Source organism: Gouania willdenowi, chromosome 6 (genome assembly GCF_900634775.1).
Source record: "Gouania willdenowi chromosome 6, fGouWil2.1, whole genome shotgun sequence".
NCBI classification, from domain to species: Eukaryota; Metazoa; Chordata; class Actinopteri; order Blenniiformes; family Gobiesocidae; genus Gouania; species Gouania willdenowi.
This window is the reverse complement of record NC_041049.1, coordinates 8,806,376-8,828,836: the sequence shown is the minus strand read 5'-3', so window position 1 is coordinate 8,828,836 and position 22,461 is coordinate 8,806,376. Positions and strand designations below refer to the sequence as shown.

General features: G+C 38.2%; 1 protein-coding gene across 1 annotated transcript in view; it reads left to right on the top strand.

Moving 5' to 3' along the window:
* snd1 (staphylococcal nuclease and tudor domain containing 1) overlaps positions 1–16,992 on the top strand; it is a 242,094-nt gene extending 225,102 nt beyond the window's left edge. The window contains exons 23-24 of the mRNA XM_028451498.1: positions 11,560–11,604; positions 16,126–16,992. Of these exons, the coding sequence (XP_028307299.1) occupies positions 11,560–11,604; positions 16,126–16,191 (111 nt within the window). The 3' untranslated portion in view covers positions 16,192–16,992. The remainder of the gene's footprint in view (positions 1–11,559; positions 11,605–16,125) is intronic.
* The last annotated feature ends 5,469 nt before the right edge of the window (positions 16,993–22,461 follow it).

Here is a 22,461-nt window from a genome sequence, read left to right as displayed (position 1 = left end):
CTTGACTTTGCTAATTACAAGTTTATTACAAACAAGTGCATCACTTCTTCAGTTTAATTATTATCAATCAGCCATCCCATTAGTATTGACTGAAGCTGCTGTTTCCAATTGTTCCAATAGAGGGAATTAGACTAGAGCATTAGCCTTAGCACACATTAAATTGATATTTATGTGCACGTTTGTGAAAACTATTATTAAGATGATGATCCTGTGTATGTAAGCAAAAAGAACAGCTGTGAAGTGGCCTCTGACAGGTGAAATCTGCAAATGAGAGTCCTGCCATCTTTAATCACTCAGACGCCTCAGGGGAAATATATTTCATTTTTTCACCTTTATCTTTATACTTCGTTACTTTGCATTCATATTGGCAATCCGTTTCATGTCTGAATACTGAGCAGTGGGCTTCAAAGTTGTCAAAACACTTTGATGGAAAAAAAGGTAAATCCTTTCAGTTGTGGCAAGACTGTTCTTTTTCTTGCGTGTTTTGTTTTTCTTTTGGAAAAAGTATCACAGGAATAATTCATTGATAAAGGCTGAATAAGAAGAATGCATCACTTATTTACTTTTTCTTTATTCATTTTATTTAAATTTTAAATCACCCTTTCCTCATAAATTGACATTTGGTGAAGTTCAGAGACAATTATTAAGACATTCCAACAAAAACCAATTCGGCTGACTAAATCTGTGTCTAATTTGTACGAGCGCATTATGAATGCGTCTCGTGGGGTTAAAGTTTTCTTACAGCTTACTCTTACTGCCCCCAGTGTACTTAACAGCAAAGAAGTTGCATCACACAGTAATTGTGTCTGAATGTAGGGAATAATCTATACAGGAAATCAGAAAGGAGGCTCACATGTAACACGGGACGCCTCCTGGGATGGCGTGCTCCATTTATCAAGGCCTAATTATGCTGTTTGGTACACACTCCACAGTTACTGTGCCATTGAGGCTTCAGTCCACATACTGCAGAGGAGTCTTTTGGGAGCGTCGTTGTAGCTGTGCAGTAGGTTCACTGTTACCAAAGTAGGCCTACTGGGCACATGCAGTTTCGTGTTGCTTATGGTTGGTCTCCAAGCACAGCGATTTCCCTTGATGCTTTTCATTATAGGTAAGAGAGGCAGGAAATACACCATAAGAATACATTTGAGTCTATATTGTGAATAAGTAAATGGTAAATGGACTAGATTTATATAGCGCTTTATCACCACACTGAAGCAGTCCCAAAGCGCTTTACATATCAGCTCATTCACCCAATCACTCTCACATTCACACACCAGTGGGACAGGACTGCCATGCAAGGCGCTAGTCAACCACTGGGAGCAACTTAGGGTTCAGTGTCTTGCCCAAGGATACTTCGACACGTAGTCAGGTACTGGGATCGAACCCCCAACCTCTCGATCAGAAGACGACCCTCTACCACCTGATCCACGGTCGCCCTAGTAGAAGTAGAAGTAGATGATAATGTAGGAACCCATTAAAACCGACGGTTCGCTCACCAAAAACCAAAGCTGAAAAATTCGACATTGTCTTTTCTTAATTGTAAAAGTTGGACAATATATCATGCAACAAGATATTGCAAAATTAAAACATCATATATACTGTACCTTTCCATTCCTTTAAGTCCCAAGCGACTGTCTTTCCAACAGTAGGAGACATATTCCAAGTCCAAACGTCTCAAATGCTGCAAGAAAATGTAGCCATGCTAATATTGTTGAGAAAGAAAAAATCAATATCTTAAATCTGGGCTGTGTAGCCTGTTCTAGTTTAATGTTTAAAAAAACCTTGTTGTGCACAGATAATATTTCCTTTGAAGAATGTCATGGCAACGACACATTTGGTTTTAATTTTAGACTGCAATTAGAACAAAAAACAGAGACTGACACACTAGGTTGGCACTGTATGCACTTTAAATAGATAAAATTTGTCCTATTTTGTTTGTTTTATTTTATTTTTATATTCCTATTAAGTTGCAAGTATGCCAATTTTTTAAAACTTCAATGTTTTATTTTTTTTTTTTATTTTTGCCTTCTTTTCCTTTCCAAAATATCCTCTTTTACTATTGTCTTGAGCCCAGTATCGTATATCGTTGTATTTCATGAACTTGGTTTATTGTCCCACCTCTACTAAATAGCTCTTATCCAGTTGACCAACCGACTGATTTTCAGTTTACTACCAGTGTTTTCCAAGCCCAGTGCCTGTCACAGCTCATCGAGAGCCCCCACATCCATGTTCATCCTCTAACAAACCACTGGGACACACACATACTGTCTCTCTTTCTCTTACACATTCCACAAAACACTGTGGGTGTGTGACAGCATGACCGCTCCCCACCAATGGCTCAATACCTAATTTACAAGTAGAGTTGGCAATGGGCCCATTTAATGGGCCTTTTCTTTTTCCCTGTTATTGATCGTGGACACACTTTTACTGTCAGTCGCCCCTCCTTCTTCTGGTGCCGGTGCTCTGAGGGACCTCCTTACATGTCATTGCTGACACACGCCACTTCACAAGAGCTATTCCTTTCTCTGCGGATGTTTACGCACACACTCAAAGAGTTGCACATCACATAAACCCTGGGGTAAGCAGAGGACAGGCATGATGGGAGCAGGTCTTTCACTGCTGCATTATTTGGAGTTCTGTGACCTTGCCAGTGGAAAAGAATAAGAAACTGATCAAAAAGGAACTTTCTTTAAAAACATTTATCTGGGCTCATGAGTTTGTCTTGGAGGACGTGTTGTGTGCTACACGAGGACTTATGTAAGACCTTTTCTCTGACATGTCTCTGGTAAGAACGTTGCTGCCGTTCGTTAGTTCTTGTGGCGCTTGTATGTGCACGTGTTTTACATGGCTGTGTCCTCTTTAACTTTATGAACCCATGCTGGTGAGCTTGTCATGCCACGTTGTCACGAAAGCATCTGATGTCTTCCGACAGCCACGCTGGGGGGAGCAGCATGCAACAGGAGGCGAGCTCAGTTTGTCTCAGAGTGGTTCAATGGCTCTCAGACACACGAGCATGAAAGGTTTTGATTTCAGCTCTGTTTGAAGGAGGAAGCAGTGTTTCTATTGAAATCTCTGTCCTGTTTTAAGAATTGAAATTAGTACTTGCTCCACTTGAAGTTCAGGAAACAAGTGCAGATGTAGAAAGAAACCAGGCAAGAGACCAAACTGGTCTAAACTAAACGGGATGCCGGGTTGTTAAGTGGTATTTCCAGAAGAGTAGCGCACGGTACACTTGCAGTGATTACATGTAGTCCACCTTTTCTCCTTTATGATTAGTTGATGTGGTGAAAGCAAAATGTTTCCACACCTCTGATTTGTAGTTTCTGCATCATGCACAAATTCTTTAAACTCTTCAGTTTCTACCTCGCTCTGCTGGCCGCCACCATCCACCATGTTTCCTTTCCCGTCTGACCACGCACTGTCGCGCGTGATTGGCTCAACCGCCTGCAACCAATGATGACGCCCCCAGAGCATTATGGTATTTGTAGTTTACTCTAAAGCCAATCCAAAAGTTGTTTTTTAGCGCAACGGCTCACTATTTTATACCGTGACGTAACCACGGCGATATTGAGCCACTTGTAATATCGTCAATACTTTGACATTCCTATTTCTTGGATTATGACTGACTTCCACATCGAGCACTGAGTGAGTACTGTAGCCCCAACACTGAAACTTTAATCAGTTGGTTTTCTCTTTACATGGTTCATTCCAAATCATGGTTCTCTTACTGTTTTCTCATGTCATGAGATTAGTGGGGGAGGGGGAAAGCAACGATCACCTACGCACCAGACGCACAAATCCTATCAGAAATGTGCTGCGGTGGATCTCACGTCATATCCATCACTTTTAAAATTCACCAGCCATAACACCACCTGGTTTAGCAGCCAGCTCAGGGTGTCCCACGGTGTCCTTCTCGCGTTCACCCCACCTCGCAGATTCACAGCCAGTCAGACACCCAAACTGGTGCCAAAATACCAGATCCACACCACCTGTTCTGCCAACACTTAAACACAGTCTCTCACCAAAATGATTCAGAGAAAGTTACCTACGTGCAATAAAAAAAATGACTCATAAAGGTTCTAAAGGCATTAATTTAAAATAATGCAGTGCAGCAAAGTTCAACGGTAACTTTTAGTTCATCTATCACAGAGTGTGAGGATGAGAGGAGTCTGGACCTGCCCTGGCTCCTTGCCCACAGCACAGCTCCCTAATACCAGACATAAGAGGTGAAATCCCACCTGGCTTTGAAGCACGGACTGAATTGAGTCTTTAGTCCAGGAGTGTGTACCTGTCACTGCATTTTGGACCAGAACAGAATTTATTTCATGTCATGGGGAATAGAGCATCATGTCTTAGCTTTAAAGTCATATTTCAAAGCAGTGTTTCACCTGAATAAAGGAGAGAGAATCAGGAAAGACCTAATCTACGACACAATACATTCATCTTGTCCCCTACAGACAGAGTTGAAAGTAACGGATTATACTCACGTTACTGTAATTGAGTTGCTTCTATGGATACTGCTTTGAGTATATTTAAAGATAAGTAATTTTACTTGTACTCAAGTATGTTTTTAAAAGAAAGAAAGTAATTTGTTCCATTTCTACACCCAACCATTACTTAGTAAATAATAATTATTTTGTTTTAAAGTGATCAACGGACACTGTGAAACTACAAAAAAACAATCTAATGCATCAGGTCATAGCAGATCAACCAGAACGTAATGCACGGCACCTAAACAGCATTGAATACCTTCGTATTATTTTATTTTTAAAAACACAATTCTACATTTTGACAAACCTTTTATTTTATACAGATGCCTTTGTGGAAAATAAATCAAGTTCCAATTGTGCAAGATTTTATCTCTTCCTTTTTAAGTTTATACATGAGATGTTTACTGTATGCAAGGGAACCATGGCAACAGTTATTACCAAAAATAAACATGGGGAGTAAAAGTAACTAGTGACTTTTACTTTGAGTACTATTTAATTCGGCTACTTTTTACTTGTACTTGAGTATTTTATGTACGACTTACTTGTACCTGATGGTGAGTACAATTTCAATCACGTAACAGTACTTCTACTTGATTAGATAAATCAGTGTTCTTTACACCTCTGCCTATAGATCATGTTAACATTGGCCTGTCTACCTTCATATTTATGTGGCTTCAAATTTGAATAATATTAGGCAAGGTTCTGGATATTTAAATTCAAATGAAGTCTGACCAGAAAGATTCAGGGTTAAATTTGCTGATCTAAAATGCCACACAGACACATTTATTAACAAACAGCTGCACAAAATGTGCCACTTTTGGCTTTTTCTCCTAGGACTGAGTTAGGACGACTCCTAAAACAAGCATTTTAAAACAAAAAAGCTATAAAAATATTTATACTGTATATTGATATAGGTGATATTGTAATTTTCTACATCGCCAAAATAGAAATACACAATATATACTGAATTTTGATACATCGGCCAGCCCTAATGCCCTCCAGTTCTAGCAGAGAGAAACAGTTCACATACTAACCTCATTCAGACAATGGTGCAATGCAACCATCAGTTTGAATTACCTTGAATGTTTCTGTAACTTTTTGTTACTTTTGTTGTTGATTATTGAATTACTCATTCAGAGAATGCAACACACGCACACACACACAATGATGCCTCACAGCATCACTGTATTGGCATCTGTCTGGCTTATTGGAGCTCTAAAGAGTGATCCAGATAAGACGCATTCAACCACTGCCTTCTGTTACCGAGAAATGTTTTCCTTCATCTTATCTCATCTACTCTTTTCTTTCCTGTAAATTGGGCTTTAATCAGCCTTTGAGGGCGTTTTCCTTCTCTTTGTTGGAGCCGTGTTCCTCCACTCTTTTCTGCTCCCTGGCAGCACACTTGTGTTAAACATTGGGAAACCTTTTCTTTGCCTCGCCACATGACTTCTGCTTCTGTTCGGGTTGTTGAATGAGTCATTATCCCTCCCCACTAGTGCCCATACAAGAGCTGTGAGAACCGGATCTGGGACAGAATACGTGGAGTTGTTCACATTTCAAAAGCCGTCATCAGAGTTCAGCTGTGCAGTGATTGTATGTTGTGTTCACTGAGCAAAAGTGAGAAAAAGAGGGAGCGATGAGAGCGAGCCAGGAACAAGACCCCGCCCAGAGCACAAAGAGGCTCACCGTGATCATCTCACCATGGCAGCACATAATCTGCACACATTGTGCTGTAGTGCTCTTGACTTTGCATTTTTGAATACTTGGCTTTAGGATGTAAGCACAAAGCTCCACAAAGTGTAGAAGAAACTAAGGCTGGGTGATATATCAAGATCCAAGATATATCGAGTTTTCTATTTTGGTGATATGGAACATTACAATATCGCCTGTATCGATATATTTTTATTTTATTTTTGCTACTTCTCAGAACAGTAAAAAAAAAAAAAGCGCAGTTAGATTTCTGAGTGCATCCTAACCCAGACGCTCACCTAAACAAGCCACACTGCAGAACTCACTCACACGTGCTGTCCCATATAGTAGAAAAAGCCAAAGGTGGCACATGGTGTATTTTTTTTCCTCCTTTTGTGTATTTTGTTGCCCTATGTATTTTTGTTGTTCTTTTGTGTATTTTTCAGTAATTTTGGATGTCTGTCTTAGTCGTTTTGTGTATTTTTTGGTATGAATGTTGTTCTTTTTTTGTTGTCCTATTGTGTATTTTTTGTCTTTTGTTGTTATTTGGTTTGTTTTTGTTCTTTTATGTATTTGTGTTGTCCCATTGTGCATTTTTTCTCTTTTTGTGTATTTTTGTTGTTCTTTAATGTATTTCTGTTGTCCTATTGTATTTTTTTTCTCCTTTTGTGTATTAAGTATTTGTGTTGCTCTTTTGTGTATTTTTCTGTTAATTTGTGTTTTTGTAGTAACTTTTTTGCTGTCATTTTGTGCATTTACTTTTGGGGCCGCTAGTTTGTGATACACATAAATCACTGTTATGTTATTTTAGCCTGTGTTGCATTTTGCATCAGCAAATGTAACCCTGAATTGACTCCCTGGGAAGACTTTTTTTAATTAAAATTATCGAGATTTACATTGTGTTTTACCATTTTGAGGACAAATATCGAAATATGAATTTTGCTCCATATCGCCCAGCCCTAGAAGAAACGTATTCCTGTTAAACTCAGGCTTTGTTTAAACATTGTCATATTTACGTGTACAGATATTGTACAGCTTTTACTGTAGGTACAGAAGCACTGCTGTGTCCACTGAGAGTCCATCAAACAGACCAAATCACGGTCCTTTGTGTGGGTGAAATATTTTCGGCCACCTCCTCCATATGGTGACATCTGCCTGATGGGACCAAGACGCCATATCACAACGCCTTCCAAAAAAATCTCTCCTTTAGTTGGCTTTGATGGATGACTTGTGCAGCCGCAGCACTTTCCCCACACACACACACACACACACACACACACACACGCACACACACACACACACACACACACACACACACACACACACACACACACTGCACCATCTTGCTGCAGGTCTGTTTTTTTGGCTAAAGGTCTTTGCAAATCATCAGCCATCAAATCAACCAACGTGCATGAGCTAGCTGAGCAATTATACAACAGAACCTGCACGCTTTTAACATCTGGCATCCTTGTTCTGGTGTGTGTGCATCTGAGTGTAAAAGCCAGCTCATCTGCTACAATAATCAGCTACTGGGTGTACTGCATTACACACACACACACACTCCACTCTATTGTGTAATTTCGTAGTGGTCTTTGGTTTAACGCTGATATTTGTCACTAAGCCAGGTAACAGATTTATTTCCTTGCAGTAGAAAAGAAGCTGTAGTGCGTTAGTGTGTACTCTATAGACAGGATGAGATTTGAGCGATGGCAGCGTGAGCACTTGTGTGTTTGGAAGCCCAGCGTCGTAGCAGATTGCTGGATATCTATCTCCTAATAGTGTGATGATTGAGGACAGCTTTACTGCCACTCAAGCCTTTCCAAGGTCCGTCCCTCCACTTACACCTCATCCAACCCGCTGCTTCCTCTGTGTTTCCTCCCTACCGTCACCCACTGGCCCTTATGACTCATCACTGGTTTGTTCTATGAAGATAAAAGGCAGCTCTAGCAGAAGCAGTCAATATGCTCTACTCTGTGCTTGTTGACGTCTTTCAATCTTGCCTCCGTAGACCTTTGTATTTTCTCAGAACCACTCAGGTTAGATTATGTTGGTTTTACGCTACAGTGTAACAAACAGTAGCTTATATATTCTACAAAAAATATTTAAGTCTTTATATTGATGCTAATGACTGGAACTTAAAACTACTACAGTTGTTTGTGTGGAGAAAAAAGTTTTTCAATAATTATGATTTTAATTTTCTTCAAAGCAAAAGTTCAAGTATTTTATTGAATACATCCAATAACTGAGATAGTTATTTACTTGTTTGTTTGTCTGTTAGCAGGATTACTTCAGTAAGTATTTAACACATTTTCACAAAAGGATTAAGATAATTTTACTGATTGTAGATCAGTTTCAAAAACAGGAAATCCCTATTTATCATCATCAACTTAACAATCCTTTATGAAATTTATCTTGGTTATGTCATGTTGGTTCCTCTTTTACTTCGAGTTTCAACTTAATCAGACCCAGATTGCGTCCTTTAATGTTGATTTTTAAGTTAGTACATTCTATTGTTATTTTTGGTACTTTTTTGATTGTTTATTAGGTATTAATTTTAATACTAAGACATTAACTTATTAAGAAAAAGATACATCTACTGCATCCAAGTCCTTCTCACACCTCACAGGATTATGTCAAAAGTACGGTTTTTGATATTTTACGCCATGGAGGATTCCAGTAAATTTTGGAAAGGATCCGGATCAATAGACTGATTCTGAATCAGTTTCGATAATGGAGAACTTCTATCTATTTTCTCATCAATGGCAACATTTCCAAAATTCACATCTCGGTTATTATTTATAGTTTTAAAAATTATCCCACCCACTTCCATACGTTTCAGAGGTAGATTTCACATTTCATTGCGATTTTTGTAAAAAAAAAATGAATAAATAAATAAAAAAGGTGTTGACCATACATGGACCTACTGTATTGTTATTAATGGACTTTTCTTCCAAGCCTTTAAAGTGTGAATGATCATGGTACTGTACCATGATTTCTTTATTTAAAAATAAAATCTAACCTTATTCCAACCTTTTAGATAAATTACTGATTATATTCTTTGATAGTTTTTTAGCTCTTATGTGGGCATTTTTTTTTACATTGCCTGTCCAGTTCCAATCTGTCCATGTAGGAGGAAGCAGTGTGATGACAACCCTTCAGGGTTCACATAGTGTGTGTGTGAAGAGGTGTGGGGGAGGGGCCTTCTCCCAACATGCAATATTCTTTTTAGCGGTGCACTCAGATGAGTGATCTCAAGATGATCTAATACATTCCATCTAGTTATTGGTTTCAATCTGTTAAAGTAGGCATAGCCGTGTCCTCTCTAAAAATGTCACAGATTTGTTCAACATGAGTCCATCAATGGTTAGATGTTCACTCTACCTGACTGAATGGTAGATTTCTGACTTCCCACAATATGAGACTTTCCTCTTCTTCGCTCGTGGCTCCCTTCAGGTGTCCTTGATTATAAATCTCAGCTACACGTTGGCCTGAGGCAGGAATACAACGACCTCTGATTTAGAGAAAGTCTGAATTTTGGTATGAGCTATTAAGTGATGGCCCACTCAAGAAGATGACCTGAAATCAGCAAGTTCATCTTTACAGAGAAGCTGAGAACAGTTTGCAGGTAAAAGAAAAGCATGTTTCAGGGTTTCATTAGTTTATAGGAGCAGTTTGATCTCATGTAGTCCGTAGATTATAGGTGGGAAACGAGCCAATTTCAAATTTAGGGTGCCCTAGTTTAACACGTATAAATGATGTAAAGTACGACAATATTCAAGCAATAAGTGACAGATGTCAGCAGTTACATTTCTTTTATTTTGTACCAAGATTTGGGGCAATTTTGTGAAACAATTTCAGTAAAATTGCAGAATTCTGGAAAAAGCGAGTCTTTCAACAATCTGAGTTCAAAAACGGCAAAGAGTGAAATTTGTGTAATTTGAGTGGGCTGAGATACAGTACATGAATTAGTTGGTAAGTTACACATTTCTACATTTCCTTCAGGTCAGATTGGTACTCTGAATCAGTGGTTCTCAAACCCCTGTTCTCTTTTTTTTTTCGGAATTCACATATCCCCTTTGTACAGATACAACATTTTGCTCAGAATACTATAAAAAAATAAGCAACTATAGAGCATAATGATGAAATGAATGAGTATTTTAAAGAATGTAACATTGTATGTAAGTGTAATGAATCAGTATTTATGTTATGATAAAAGCTTTTTAATCATCCTACACTCGTTTGTTTGTTCTTTTTCTTGTTTACTGCCTAAATAAATTCATATTCATTCATTCATTTAATGCTTTCAGAGCAGATTTATTTCTATAGTCTTCATTATTTCCAGTCATCTTCCACCTGGTTTGGAACCTAGACCCTTGTATTTTCAGTTCATGGTCTAATCAATATGATTTTCATTAGGGATGTAACGATTAATCGTGAGGCAGTTAAAAATTGATTCATAGGTATCACAATTCACATCGATACTGTGAAAATTGAACCGCAGTACTTTTTTATCCAAAAGTGTTGGTGGCGGGCGGAATCTGCTACTACTTTCTTTCTGGCCGCCTTCTACTTTTAGACATGTTCATAAATGATTCCTTACCCCTTTAGCACCAAAAAATATCTGTAATATTATGTGAATATCTGTAAAAGTCACGTTTTTCTATTAGTTCTGTCTGCTAGCATAGCATCTCTTCTTCACTGCAAGATAGCTGCATGCCAACCGACCACTGGGTTACCAGCGCCCTCTGCTGGTCCATACAAATATCTGACGTGAATACAGTGAAATGACTTTTTTAAGTCCAATTGTTAAGGCACAAAATACATTTTCAGTTGCACTTTTAAAAAGAACTATTATGCAGTTTTGCATTGTTTACTAAAGAACTAGAATTTAAATTAATAGGCTTCTTCATTTGTATTATTCCTTTAGTTATTTCATTCAAGATTTATTTTTACTTAAATTGCATTGTTTTAAATATTTTAAATAATTTAAATAATTTATCAAGGAAAATAGTACAGTATTTTCTTGTAAAATAAATTGTGAGAGAATCGTATCGTGAATCGAATCGTATCGGAAGTTGAGTGAATCGTTACATCCCTAATTCTCATCATCATTATTATTATCATTTTAAACCAAAAATACACACTTTAAAATCCCTATATTTTCATGCTTATTTTGGTTAATTTCCCACTTGCTCTCAAGTAGTGTACTCCTGTAGTGGCATTGTGTATCTCTAGGGGTACACATTCCCACATTTGAGAAACGCTGCTCTAAAGGGCCGGATTTGGGCCCCGGGCCTTGACTTTGACACGTGCTATGAAGATGTTTGTCAGTCACACAGTGATGTGTTGATGCTGATCAGTGGTTGTGTGTGTGTTTCAGGTGACCGAGTATCTCAACAGTCAAGAATCAGCCAAGAGTGCCAGAGTAAGTCCTCACTTCTCACACTACTGGACCCCCCCCCCCCCTCGTCTGTATAACTAATATCAGAACACATTACTTTATGACTTTACTATGAGAGAGGAGAAGTCTCATATCGGCAGATTTTCCTTTTCCTCAAGATGTCACACATTCCATTGGCAGGACTTGTTGTCCCATATGGACGTCTGCCCACAGCCTGTCCAGGTCCTCACTGTGAGGATGAGGAAGAAGATGAAGAAGGGGGTTGGGTTATTTGCAGGAAAAGTGGTAACAGAAAATATGAAAAGGAGTTGGATGGATATGAAGAGTAGCTAATGGCACACTGAACTCTAAAATTTTAGATTTAAAAGTGATGTTAAAATTTCTCTGAGCTCAATCAGTCAAACTTTATTTGAAAATCCTGATTAATTTGAGCCCCTCAGTTATCAAAGTGTCATTCAGTGAATTATTTACACTGCTACTGTTTTTATCCTGATGGTTCACTTTGAACTAAAACAACTTGTTTCCATGTAGGTAACAGTTATAGAAAAGACTTTATTCTACATTTAAACATCGTGTTTGGACAAGTCCAGAAACAAACTTTATTCAACAAGTACAGTTTAAAACAATACAAGGAATGTGACTTGGTGGATGGTACAAAAAACAAACTAGAAAAACTATAATAGAAATAATAATAATAATAATAATATTATTAAAGGATGGATATATACATATGCACATGTACATTTGCGACCAAAAACTAGGTCAAACAATGCGCACCAACACACTGAAACATCTTAGATTTATGCCCGACACAACCATAATAACACATTTATTACATACACTAACATAATAAAGGTGAGAAATATCACTTATTTTCATTTTGAGCCCAACCAACATGGGAATTTTAGGGCCGATACCAATATTAGCAAATAACCGATATATCGGTTACAACATTGATATCCACGTGATATATACTGTACATGAACACAAAAATATGATTTAAGACAAAGAAGCAAAACATCCTTAAATAAAACAGGGAACTTTAATCAGTAACACTATCAACATAAAGACTGTGAACAATCTGATAAATCAGAAAAGACAAACTAGTGCAAACTGTCTTTCTGGAATACCATAAAAAAAGTTTAAAAACAAAGTTGCTCAAATCTTAGACAGTAAACATGGATTAATTTAATAAAAAAAATTTAAACAAAGCTAAATGTGTCTGGAAACAATGAACTAGTGATTTCTCCCAGTGTTTAATAATCATAACTGCTGATTCATAAATGTCAGTTTATAATGAAGAAAACACACAGTGACAGAATTTACACAGAGCAAAAAAGTTAATACATCAGTTCCATATTAGAGCCTGGTTGATTGATTATTGAAAGCTAAAATCGTCCCAATCAATTGGTCAAACTTTTTATTTTATACTTTGGTTCTCTGCCTGTTATTTATCCTCACTGAGTACATTTTAAATCTTCTAATTCAATTGTTATTTGGGTGTTTTTACTCTTTAGTAATGACATTTTGGAAAAACTTCCCTTTGGAGTAAAACGATGTATTCATCACATTTAATGTATTCAATGTTGTAAATAATTCCTGCACTAATACTTAAATGTAAAAATTCCTGAGATGATGAGTTCTTTGGTGAGAAGTGGATTTGACAGTAAACATAATTAGAGCACGTGCATGATTCCTGTGTGTCAGAGAGCAGCAGCAGAGCTGGAACTAAAGAATGACTCTTCCTTCCATTTATCTTAATAACTAGCGATAATTAGCTCATATGCTAATTAGATGGAAATGGCAAGACGAACGGATGAGCCTTACATGTTTCTCAAAGCTAAAAAAACATCCCTTAAACACACACACAGGGGGACACACCTCAGTTATTGCTGCCTACACGTTCGCTTGAAAATACAGAATGAATGAAGCAGATTATGGACATTTAACCATTGGACATTTAACCACCGGATCATTCCATGTCATTTCAATGCATGTTCAAGACATCCTACGCACTTTGGTCTAAAAATAAATGATACTAATCATTGTTTATTTACTGTATTTATTTGAGCAACATAAAAAACACATTTTATGTATAATACATAACACGTATCCAAAGGAGTAAGTGCTCAAAAGAAGTAGGCAGAACTTCAAGGAACTTATAGGCACCTATACCCCTCCTTCACAAAATAACATTTTAAACTTCACATTTGGTTTTTCATTATGTAAGAATACTATACAAACATATCCAGTGCATATACATACATGTTTTTATTATCGTTTATGTTGATTTGTAACAAAAGTAATGGAAAAAATAAACTAAAATAGTTTTTTACCGTTTATCTTCATTTGTAATAAAAAGTAATGGAAAAGATAAACCAGAATATTTTCTTTTTAATGTTTATGGTCGTTTGAAGGGGATTTTAACAGTCTATGTAAACAGCTCAAAGCTGATTAAATTACAGGGAGCTGAAGCATATGTAAAGTTGTTTACTGAAGGCCTAAACATCGATCAATCAGTCAATGTTTATTTATAAAAAGCATTCTTCATAAAAAATAGATACAGCTTAAAGTGCTTTTACATAGTTAAAAATATACCCACGCCTCGTCACTATACATTAAGAACAAATGGGAATCAGAGTTAAACGTAGAGATTTCAGATGACGAATGGTATGAAATGTGTGTGACTCAAAGCACTAGCATTTGCTCACAGATGTGGAGAGAGTTTGGGTGGAAGAATCTTACTAGATTCTTCATAACTCCACAGATCAAGAGCTTAGGGTAGGGTAGGGTTAGGGTTAACCCTACCCTACCCCTACCCCTCAGCCATGCTGGAGACAGTGTGATGATCAAGACAGTAACCATACATATATTTTTTAGAGTTGTGTTTAGCTAAAACCTTTCTGGAAGATGGTTTACACAACTATAAGCAACATAATGGGCTATGCTATTCTGAATAACTGTTGTAATGTACCTGGGGAAGAATTGAACATGCTGTACTAATGAATGATAGGTATCTGATTCAAATTTTATTGATGGCAAGCAAAAAAGCTGTAACCAGAAACTGGTACAATGTGGAACTCCCAGTGACAGAGCACTGGTTTGAGATCATCCAGAACATTCATATGATGGAAAAGTTGACTTACCAACTAAACCTTAAAGGACACGCCCATTAAAAGAACTGGAAGAAGTGAACATCTACATAGAAGCAATGCCAACAACAATTAACTACATGACTTGAGAATACACTCAGGAAACGCCCCTGAAGTTGTTTATCTTTTGTTATATGTTGTATCTTCTATGTTTTAGTTTTTTGTTTGTTTTTTCTTTATTGCTTTTTTTTTTTACATTTATACGTTGTTTGCATGTATTGTTATTAATTGCAAATAAAAACAAAGTTTAAAAAATAAATAAATACATCCACCACGTACAAACCCCGTCCTCTACACACAGACACACAAGTTACGGTCTACGTAGACATCACAAGGAGCTGTCTGCACCAGGAGCAGGACACAGACTGTGGGTACAGGGTACCGAGACAGAGCCCCCAGTCCAGCAAAACAGCAGAAGCTATTCACCAACACTGAGGGCCACGAGACAGACAGCACCACTGCAGCCACGACCCATCACAGCCCCCAGTGCTATAGTAATCCTAAAGCTATAAAACAACATAAAAGCTAACAATCCTATAAAAACAACAAAAAATAACAATAAAAACATAAAAGATAACAATTCTAAAATGAATAAATAATTAGTTTAAAGCTCATTTAAAAAGGTGGGTCTTCTCCGGTAGACTGTTCAACATACTGGGGGCCGTAAAACTTAAACGGCGCCTCAACGTGTGTGCATGTTCTGACTGTAAGGAATATTAACAGTCCAGCATGTTTGAGCCAGAAAACGGACAAACCTTTTTTTTCCAATATTGAGGAGCTTGCACGTCCACCATATGACCATACCAGCCTGTCATTGGCCGATCGGTTAGATCTCTGAAGCTAAGCAGGTCTGGGTCTGGTTGGTAGTTGGATGGAGACCACTGAGAATTCCAGGTGCCACAGTGGAGGACAGTCACTCCAGTGGTATCTGTCATTGTGTCCTTGGGCAAGGCACTTCACCCACATTGCCTAGTATGAATGTTGAGTATCTATGATAAAACACTATATAAAATCCAATGCATTGTTGTTATTATTATTATTATTATTATTATTATATAGGATGTATAGCAGATCTTTTTGTATATTATGAGAGAGTAGATGAAGCTGTATTATTAAACCAATTTTTTGTTTCCTATGTGATGTATTTCCTGAGATATTTGGAAGCTGAAAATTGAAGAAAAATAATTGACACTTAGCCTCCTCACTAAATTGGCCATATCTCAAAAAGGATCAATTAATCCAACAAACTAAAACTTAACAGCGTGCCTATTGAATAATCTCGGAACAATTGGTAAATATTTCAGAATTATTTGAGACTGAAATGCGTGGGCCATTTGTGAAATGAATAAATGACAGTAATTCCGCTCATCCAAACGTGTCTATCTCCCATCAGCTCAACATCTGGCGCTACGGAGACTTCCGCGCTGATGATGCCGATGAGTTTGGATACAGGCGTTAAAGAAAACATCAGCTCAAGAAATACTGGAGAAAGGAATCCAAGATTGATAAATAAACACCATTCCAAAGACCAACGTGGACGGCAAGTGATGTATCGACAGAAGATGAAACTAAACGACAAACATTGACTCACCTTCGACCCTCCAATTTAACTTTAATTATGCTCGAGATTTTTTTGTTTCTCTTTAGGTTTTTTTCCATCCTCCGCTAGCTCCTGTAGCTCCTTTCAGCGCATGCTAGCTAGCATTAATGAAATCATGTCATTCATTCAGCCTGCACTATTATTATTGCCAATCTGTGTTATTAGTGATGTTTCCTTCTCGGCAGATTAACGTGTGAGTGATAGTAACCAATCATGATGATGATGATGATGATGCATGTTTCAGCCAATCATGTTTCCTGTTTCTCTCCATCCTAGACGAGTGGATCCCTCCATCCTGGTTTTAGCTCCTCTGCTACACGTCTTATTAATGTGAGACTATGTTGAAGGATGTAAATTGTTTTATTTAGAGAAAGGAAAAAAAGAGGAGGAGTTTATTTTTGTCTTCTGTGATGATCAGTGAGGACGTGTTTAGTCGTTAGTGCATCATGTCACACCTTTGACCAGTAACAGTGGAACGTCTTCAACAGGCGTTTTCTCATCTCTGTAAAGTTTACATTCTAATCATGGTGACACCGTCTCTGGCAGTCTGCTCTTCCTGTTTCTGTACGGCACAGCAGATACAGTATTTGAAAGTGTTTCCACGTGATGAACCTTTGCATTCTATGAAAAAAATCTGCTGAATAAACAAAACAAGCTGACTGAGGTGGGTTTTATTCTTCCTTGAACGAAAGATTTCTACGTATCTTTAACTCTTTATCTAGGGTGATCATATTTTGATTTCCAAAAAAACAGGACACAACATACTCAAAGTATTCAACATTTTCTTGAATCTACCTTGTTATGGCAAAATACAATACAGTAGATAAGTAAGTTGTCAAGGTTTAAAAATCAATTTCTCTCTTTAAAACAAAAACTGAAGTCAATCACCTAAAAATATCATGGATACCTTTTTAAAATCTCTCTATCATTGAAACATTGAGAAACATTTCCTCCTATAAAACAAACAAACTTGAGGCTTACAGAACATTAAAAAATCATTAATATACACGTCAATAAAGAAACTGAAAAATTGCAGCAACATGGTCCCATTTTAATTAAATCTGCCAGTATTTGGTCTCATTCAATCCATGTTGGACTTTAATCTCTCTTCTCTTTTCCTCGTGTTTGACGACTTCATCGAAACAAAGAAGCATCCTTAAACATTCCAGCACTTGTGAGCTACGGTCTTTTAAATTAACGTGTTTCCCTAGATCTGGTGTTAAACTCATGGCCCGGGGGCCAAATTCAGCCCTTTGGAGCATCCATTTTGGCCAGCAGGAGGTGGTATGAATCGTGTAAATGAACCTCTTCCATATTTGCAGAGGTTCACAGTTTTCTCGCTGCTTAAATCGCATGATTGCAGTCATTTTTAATGTTAAACTGTTGAAAAAAACTCAACTCAAATTATTACATATTTCCCTTGGTTAAATAGAAATTGGTCACAAAATCTAGGGAATTTAAAGTGAAGATCCTGATATTTATCACTTATTCTTTCAATATTGTCAGTTTGTTACATATTTTATATTTTATGTATAGGGACAAATGCGAACTAGGACACAAAGTTGACATTACTCGTCTTCCCCCATAAAATCTGTGGCCCCTAAACTAAAACACCCCTGCCTTAGATGCATTCAGGGTCCCTGGGAAACCCAGACATTTTGATGAGTTTGTAAAATCCGGTCGGATGGTCCAGACAAGACGTGAAAAGAGAACATCTCTAGGTAAAACGGGACATATAGTCACCTTATTATATCAGCTATAATCATAGATAAACTCATTGACGTCTATAGATGTCATTTGGTTTAGTAACGTTGACTGCCAATGACGTCTATAGACGTCACTTATGTTTTTCAGTGGGAACGGGGGCAGTAAAGCCTTACACAACTTCCATGTAAAGATCTTACTTGTAGACAATATTTTATTGTTTTAGCAGGTGGCAACAGTGCTCTTTGGATGCCCGATCACAGGTAGCAGAAGTAGAAACAGCCGCTACTTTCTACTTATCCATATTCCAGGAGAAAATCAAGAGAGAATGGTGAAACGAGGGAAATCAGGTAAAGAAAAATACAGGCAACTTAGACTTGAACAGGTTCTAGTTAGTGGTGGTTCACGTACTAAGAGTGTTGGAGGAGATGTTTGTGATCATGGTGGAGTAGGAGGAAGCAGACAGGTGTTTCAGCTAAAAAAGCCACCGACAAGCATGCTAAGGATGCTAACAGATGTTACAATCAATTCTGGTTTAACACTTTTCTCACAGACTTCAAACAAGCACCTGTGTAAACATTCTATACATCCATCCAATAGGAGAGAGAAGGCTCTCCTTTGATCAAGAACAACATAAACAAAGTTAATTTTCACACACACACACACACATTCTCAAACACTCAGTGTGTTCATCATATTTGCACAAGTTTTTAGGGTCTTATGATAGCCTTATCTCAGAATTTTTTATTTTTTTCCCCATTTTTATGCCTTACTATAGCCTTATCTCAGAAAAAAATTCTTTGAACTTGGAAAACATTACACTTCTAAACTTTTTGCCTTTTTCGTAATATGAACAAATGCCATTTCCTGCTTTTGGTTCACCTTCCCTGTGTTTAACGCAAGCGGATATGAAGTCACGATATATGGTGAATTTCTACCCACCATTTAGAACCAGCGTTAAATAATTGCACAGAAAATGTTTTGTCTCTGTGTAAATGAATGATTCCTTCACAGCTTGTACTTGTACTTTACTCTAACCAACGTTCACCTAAAAATCTTTTTAAAAAAGTTAAATCATGAAGTTTTCTGCTGCCAGATTGGTTGGTGTGAAAGTCTCCGGAGCCGATGCAAAATATGCAGAAGAATTTCTACAAGGCGATGATAATTTAATGTTTGTGTAAACTCTCCTGCCAAAATAAAGTCCAGAACTCTCTGATGATTCACTCGCAGATGAAACACGGGAGGAACCGGCCCATCTGCTGCTCCGTGTGAACGTCCAAATCCAAACTAAGTGTAACAGAGAGTGTGTTAAGGGCCGACCTAACGCTGCTTTTTGATGACTTAGCATCTTTTTCCTACAAGTACTTATTTAGTTTCTTCACACTAGTTCGTCATGACTTTTTGAGTTGTTTTGTAGTTCTTAAACTTCAAACCTTTTTTCATCAGTCACACAACATACAGCTGAATAAAAATCTGAGCGGTAATGAAGTGCTCATAAACCCATAATATGCCCCGCTGTAAAAATAAATGCTCCGTCCCACGTTAAATAAGTGTCAACCATTGAGCTCCGAGCTTTGCCAAATCTGACATAAACCACATCGTTGCCTCCTCAAATGATACTTTTTATGGGCGAGAGCTCTCTTTATGCGCCCATCTGCTTTGGACTGAGCTGAGATTCAACACAGTCACCATGGCGAGCAGCGGCTTTGGTGTTTGCGTTACAGCATCAAGGTCACCCTGAAGGTCGAGCACACAAACACAAACACACACACACACAGATTCCAAACTTTCAGAGCTGATTGAGGCCGACACAAAATGTACGCTATAGACGTGAAATAAACCAGTCAGTTTAAAGTTCTACAGAACACATTGGCTCCCTAATGGATAGTTTCACCTCAGACAATGTTTTTGTGGATTAACAAGTTTTTACTACAACGTCCATTGTCCAGGATTTAGTGCACCATATGGAAGGACGGCAGCTGCTGAGACGACACAAAAACACACATTAACGAGGCTCTGGTGGCGTGGTGTGAGGCATTATCCCTTCACAGCACAAAAGTGGAGGTTTTAAGCCTCTGCTGGCCTTTTTCTCTCTGTGCAGAGTTTGCATGTTCTCTATAAGCATTACTGGCTATTAAAACATGGATTTGGAGTTTCCAAATTGTTCATTGGTCAGTAGATGAGTGTGATCAGCTGTGTTAGCAGTGCATGCCCTGTCCGTGGTGTAACCCGGATGTGCTAAATGTCGGCAAGCTTTGAAAAATACCAAAAAATTTCAGTATAACATTATACATAAACATATATACTAAAGACAATTAAGTTCATATATATGTGTAGAGGCTAAGCCAACATTTTAAACCACTGAACCAGTAACACTTTATTTTAAATTTAAAATTTGCGTTCACATCGAATGCGACTGAAGTGACTGAAGCGACTAGATTACATTCAAATCAATGTAAATGACGCAACCTCAAGTTATCCCCCCTCAAGCAACGTGACTTTGAGCGACTAGATCAAGCGTGACCTTGTCGGTCAAAGTTGCAAAATTTGAACTTTTCAAGCGACAGCTCCCTCGTCCTTCACTGTCTGTAGAGCCGAGGCACCAGCCCCTCCCTCTCGCTACAGTGCAGACGGCTGCTGCGGAGGGCTGTACTACACTTCCTCAATTTATCGGGGCAAAATTAAAAAAAGTGAACTTCTTGAAAAAGCCTACATTCTGAGTGAACTTGTTCTTTAGCAACTCTAAGTTCATCATTTAAACCGTAATAGTGGAGCCATCTATGATAAGTTCTGTACACACGACTCTAGAAGAAGTGATCAACCCTCTCTCTCTCCCCTGTCACCGGCTCCATACACACCCATGCAAACACACACACACACACTCTCTTCCCTGGTCGTCACATCACTGGAGCGATGAAGTGACCAAAAAGCCCCACTATGTTCAAGCGACTCATCTCTGGCGATTGAAGTGACTGCAGTTCTGTGTGAGCGCACCTTTACACATAAATGCTGTCATAAGGCTGGGCGATATATCGAGTTTTTTATAAATATTGATTTATTTATTTAGGAGATATAGCATGACTATATCATAATATCAATATAATTCACGGAACATTCAAAACTTCTTCTGTAGAGGCACCAATATCCCTTTTTCTCCCTCTACTATCTGTCCCTCTTAACTCCGCCCCGCCTCTCTCCTCTTCCAGAACTATGAACCTCTTCAACCATTTAGAAAACCACCGCAAAGTTCAGTACAAAGAGTGTGTAAAACTAAGTGCTGCAAACAAAAACCTGAGACCTTCGCAGCCTACTCCACTGAAACAAACCACGCTGAAAGCTTCAATGACTCGTGCTGTGCCTTATGAAAGAAGAAGTGAAAGTCGGGTGAGATTACCAAAGTAGTAGCCTACCATATTGCTAAGGATATGGTTGTAGAGATCCGAAGGTCTCCACGGGACGATTGTAAACAAGACACAATAGCAATATCAATAACTGATATTGGTCCAAAATTTGCTAAAAAAACGACTATCGGATTATATCGGCCAGTGGCGGATGCTTTAAGACTACAAGGGAACCTCAGCTTCCCCTAAAATCAGTGGTCAAATATGTAGTGTTGTGTGTACATTTCATTGACTAAATATATGACAGAACACATGTATGTTTAGTTCAGAATCAGCTTCTTATAACAGGAAACTGACAGTGACAGCGTGACGTTCTTCATTCATTACCGCAGCGTCACAGTGTTAATAAACAGTGGTGAAGTTCAGCTTCAATTGACTTCAATGGGACAGGATTTAGTGGTTGATCCACTGCAGTCAAACTAGACGCTCATTGGATAAATGCTCGGTTATGACGCACTTAGTCCCGCCCATCGGACGCCGGGCTTCACAGGAGGTCTATGGAGCAGTGGGCTGGATCTGTCTGTTCCGGACGCTGGAATAATGGATGATGATTGGATGATCTGTCTCAGGCTAATTCAATTTTGATTGACAGCGAAATGAGCCAATCAGAGAGTATGACGTTGTAAGCACACAGGCGGGTTTTTCAAATATTTCAGTCCGTTGCTCTGTGTTGACACGGAGACTTTGCTGATCCTCTCATAGCGAATTAACTTCTGACAAACCTAGTGTCTGTTTTTGGTGTTTGTGGAGACTGTTACTGCTTGTGTTGTGAGACTTTTGACCAAACACTCACACTCCAGCGCGCAGCAGCTACGCGCGTGCGTGCGTGATAATCTACAAATAGTTGTTGACAACAAAATGTGAATTCTACTAGAATTCACATTTAAATAAACAGATACATTTTCTGAAGTAGGCAGAAAATGAGCTTCCCCTGCATGAAAGACCAGCAGCCGCCACTGATATCGGCCCTGAATCTAAAATCTCTGATATAATATATATTGTTTTAAATGGATTTATTAGAGGC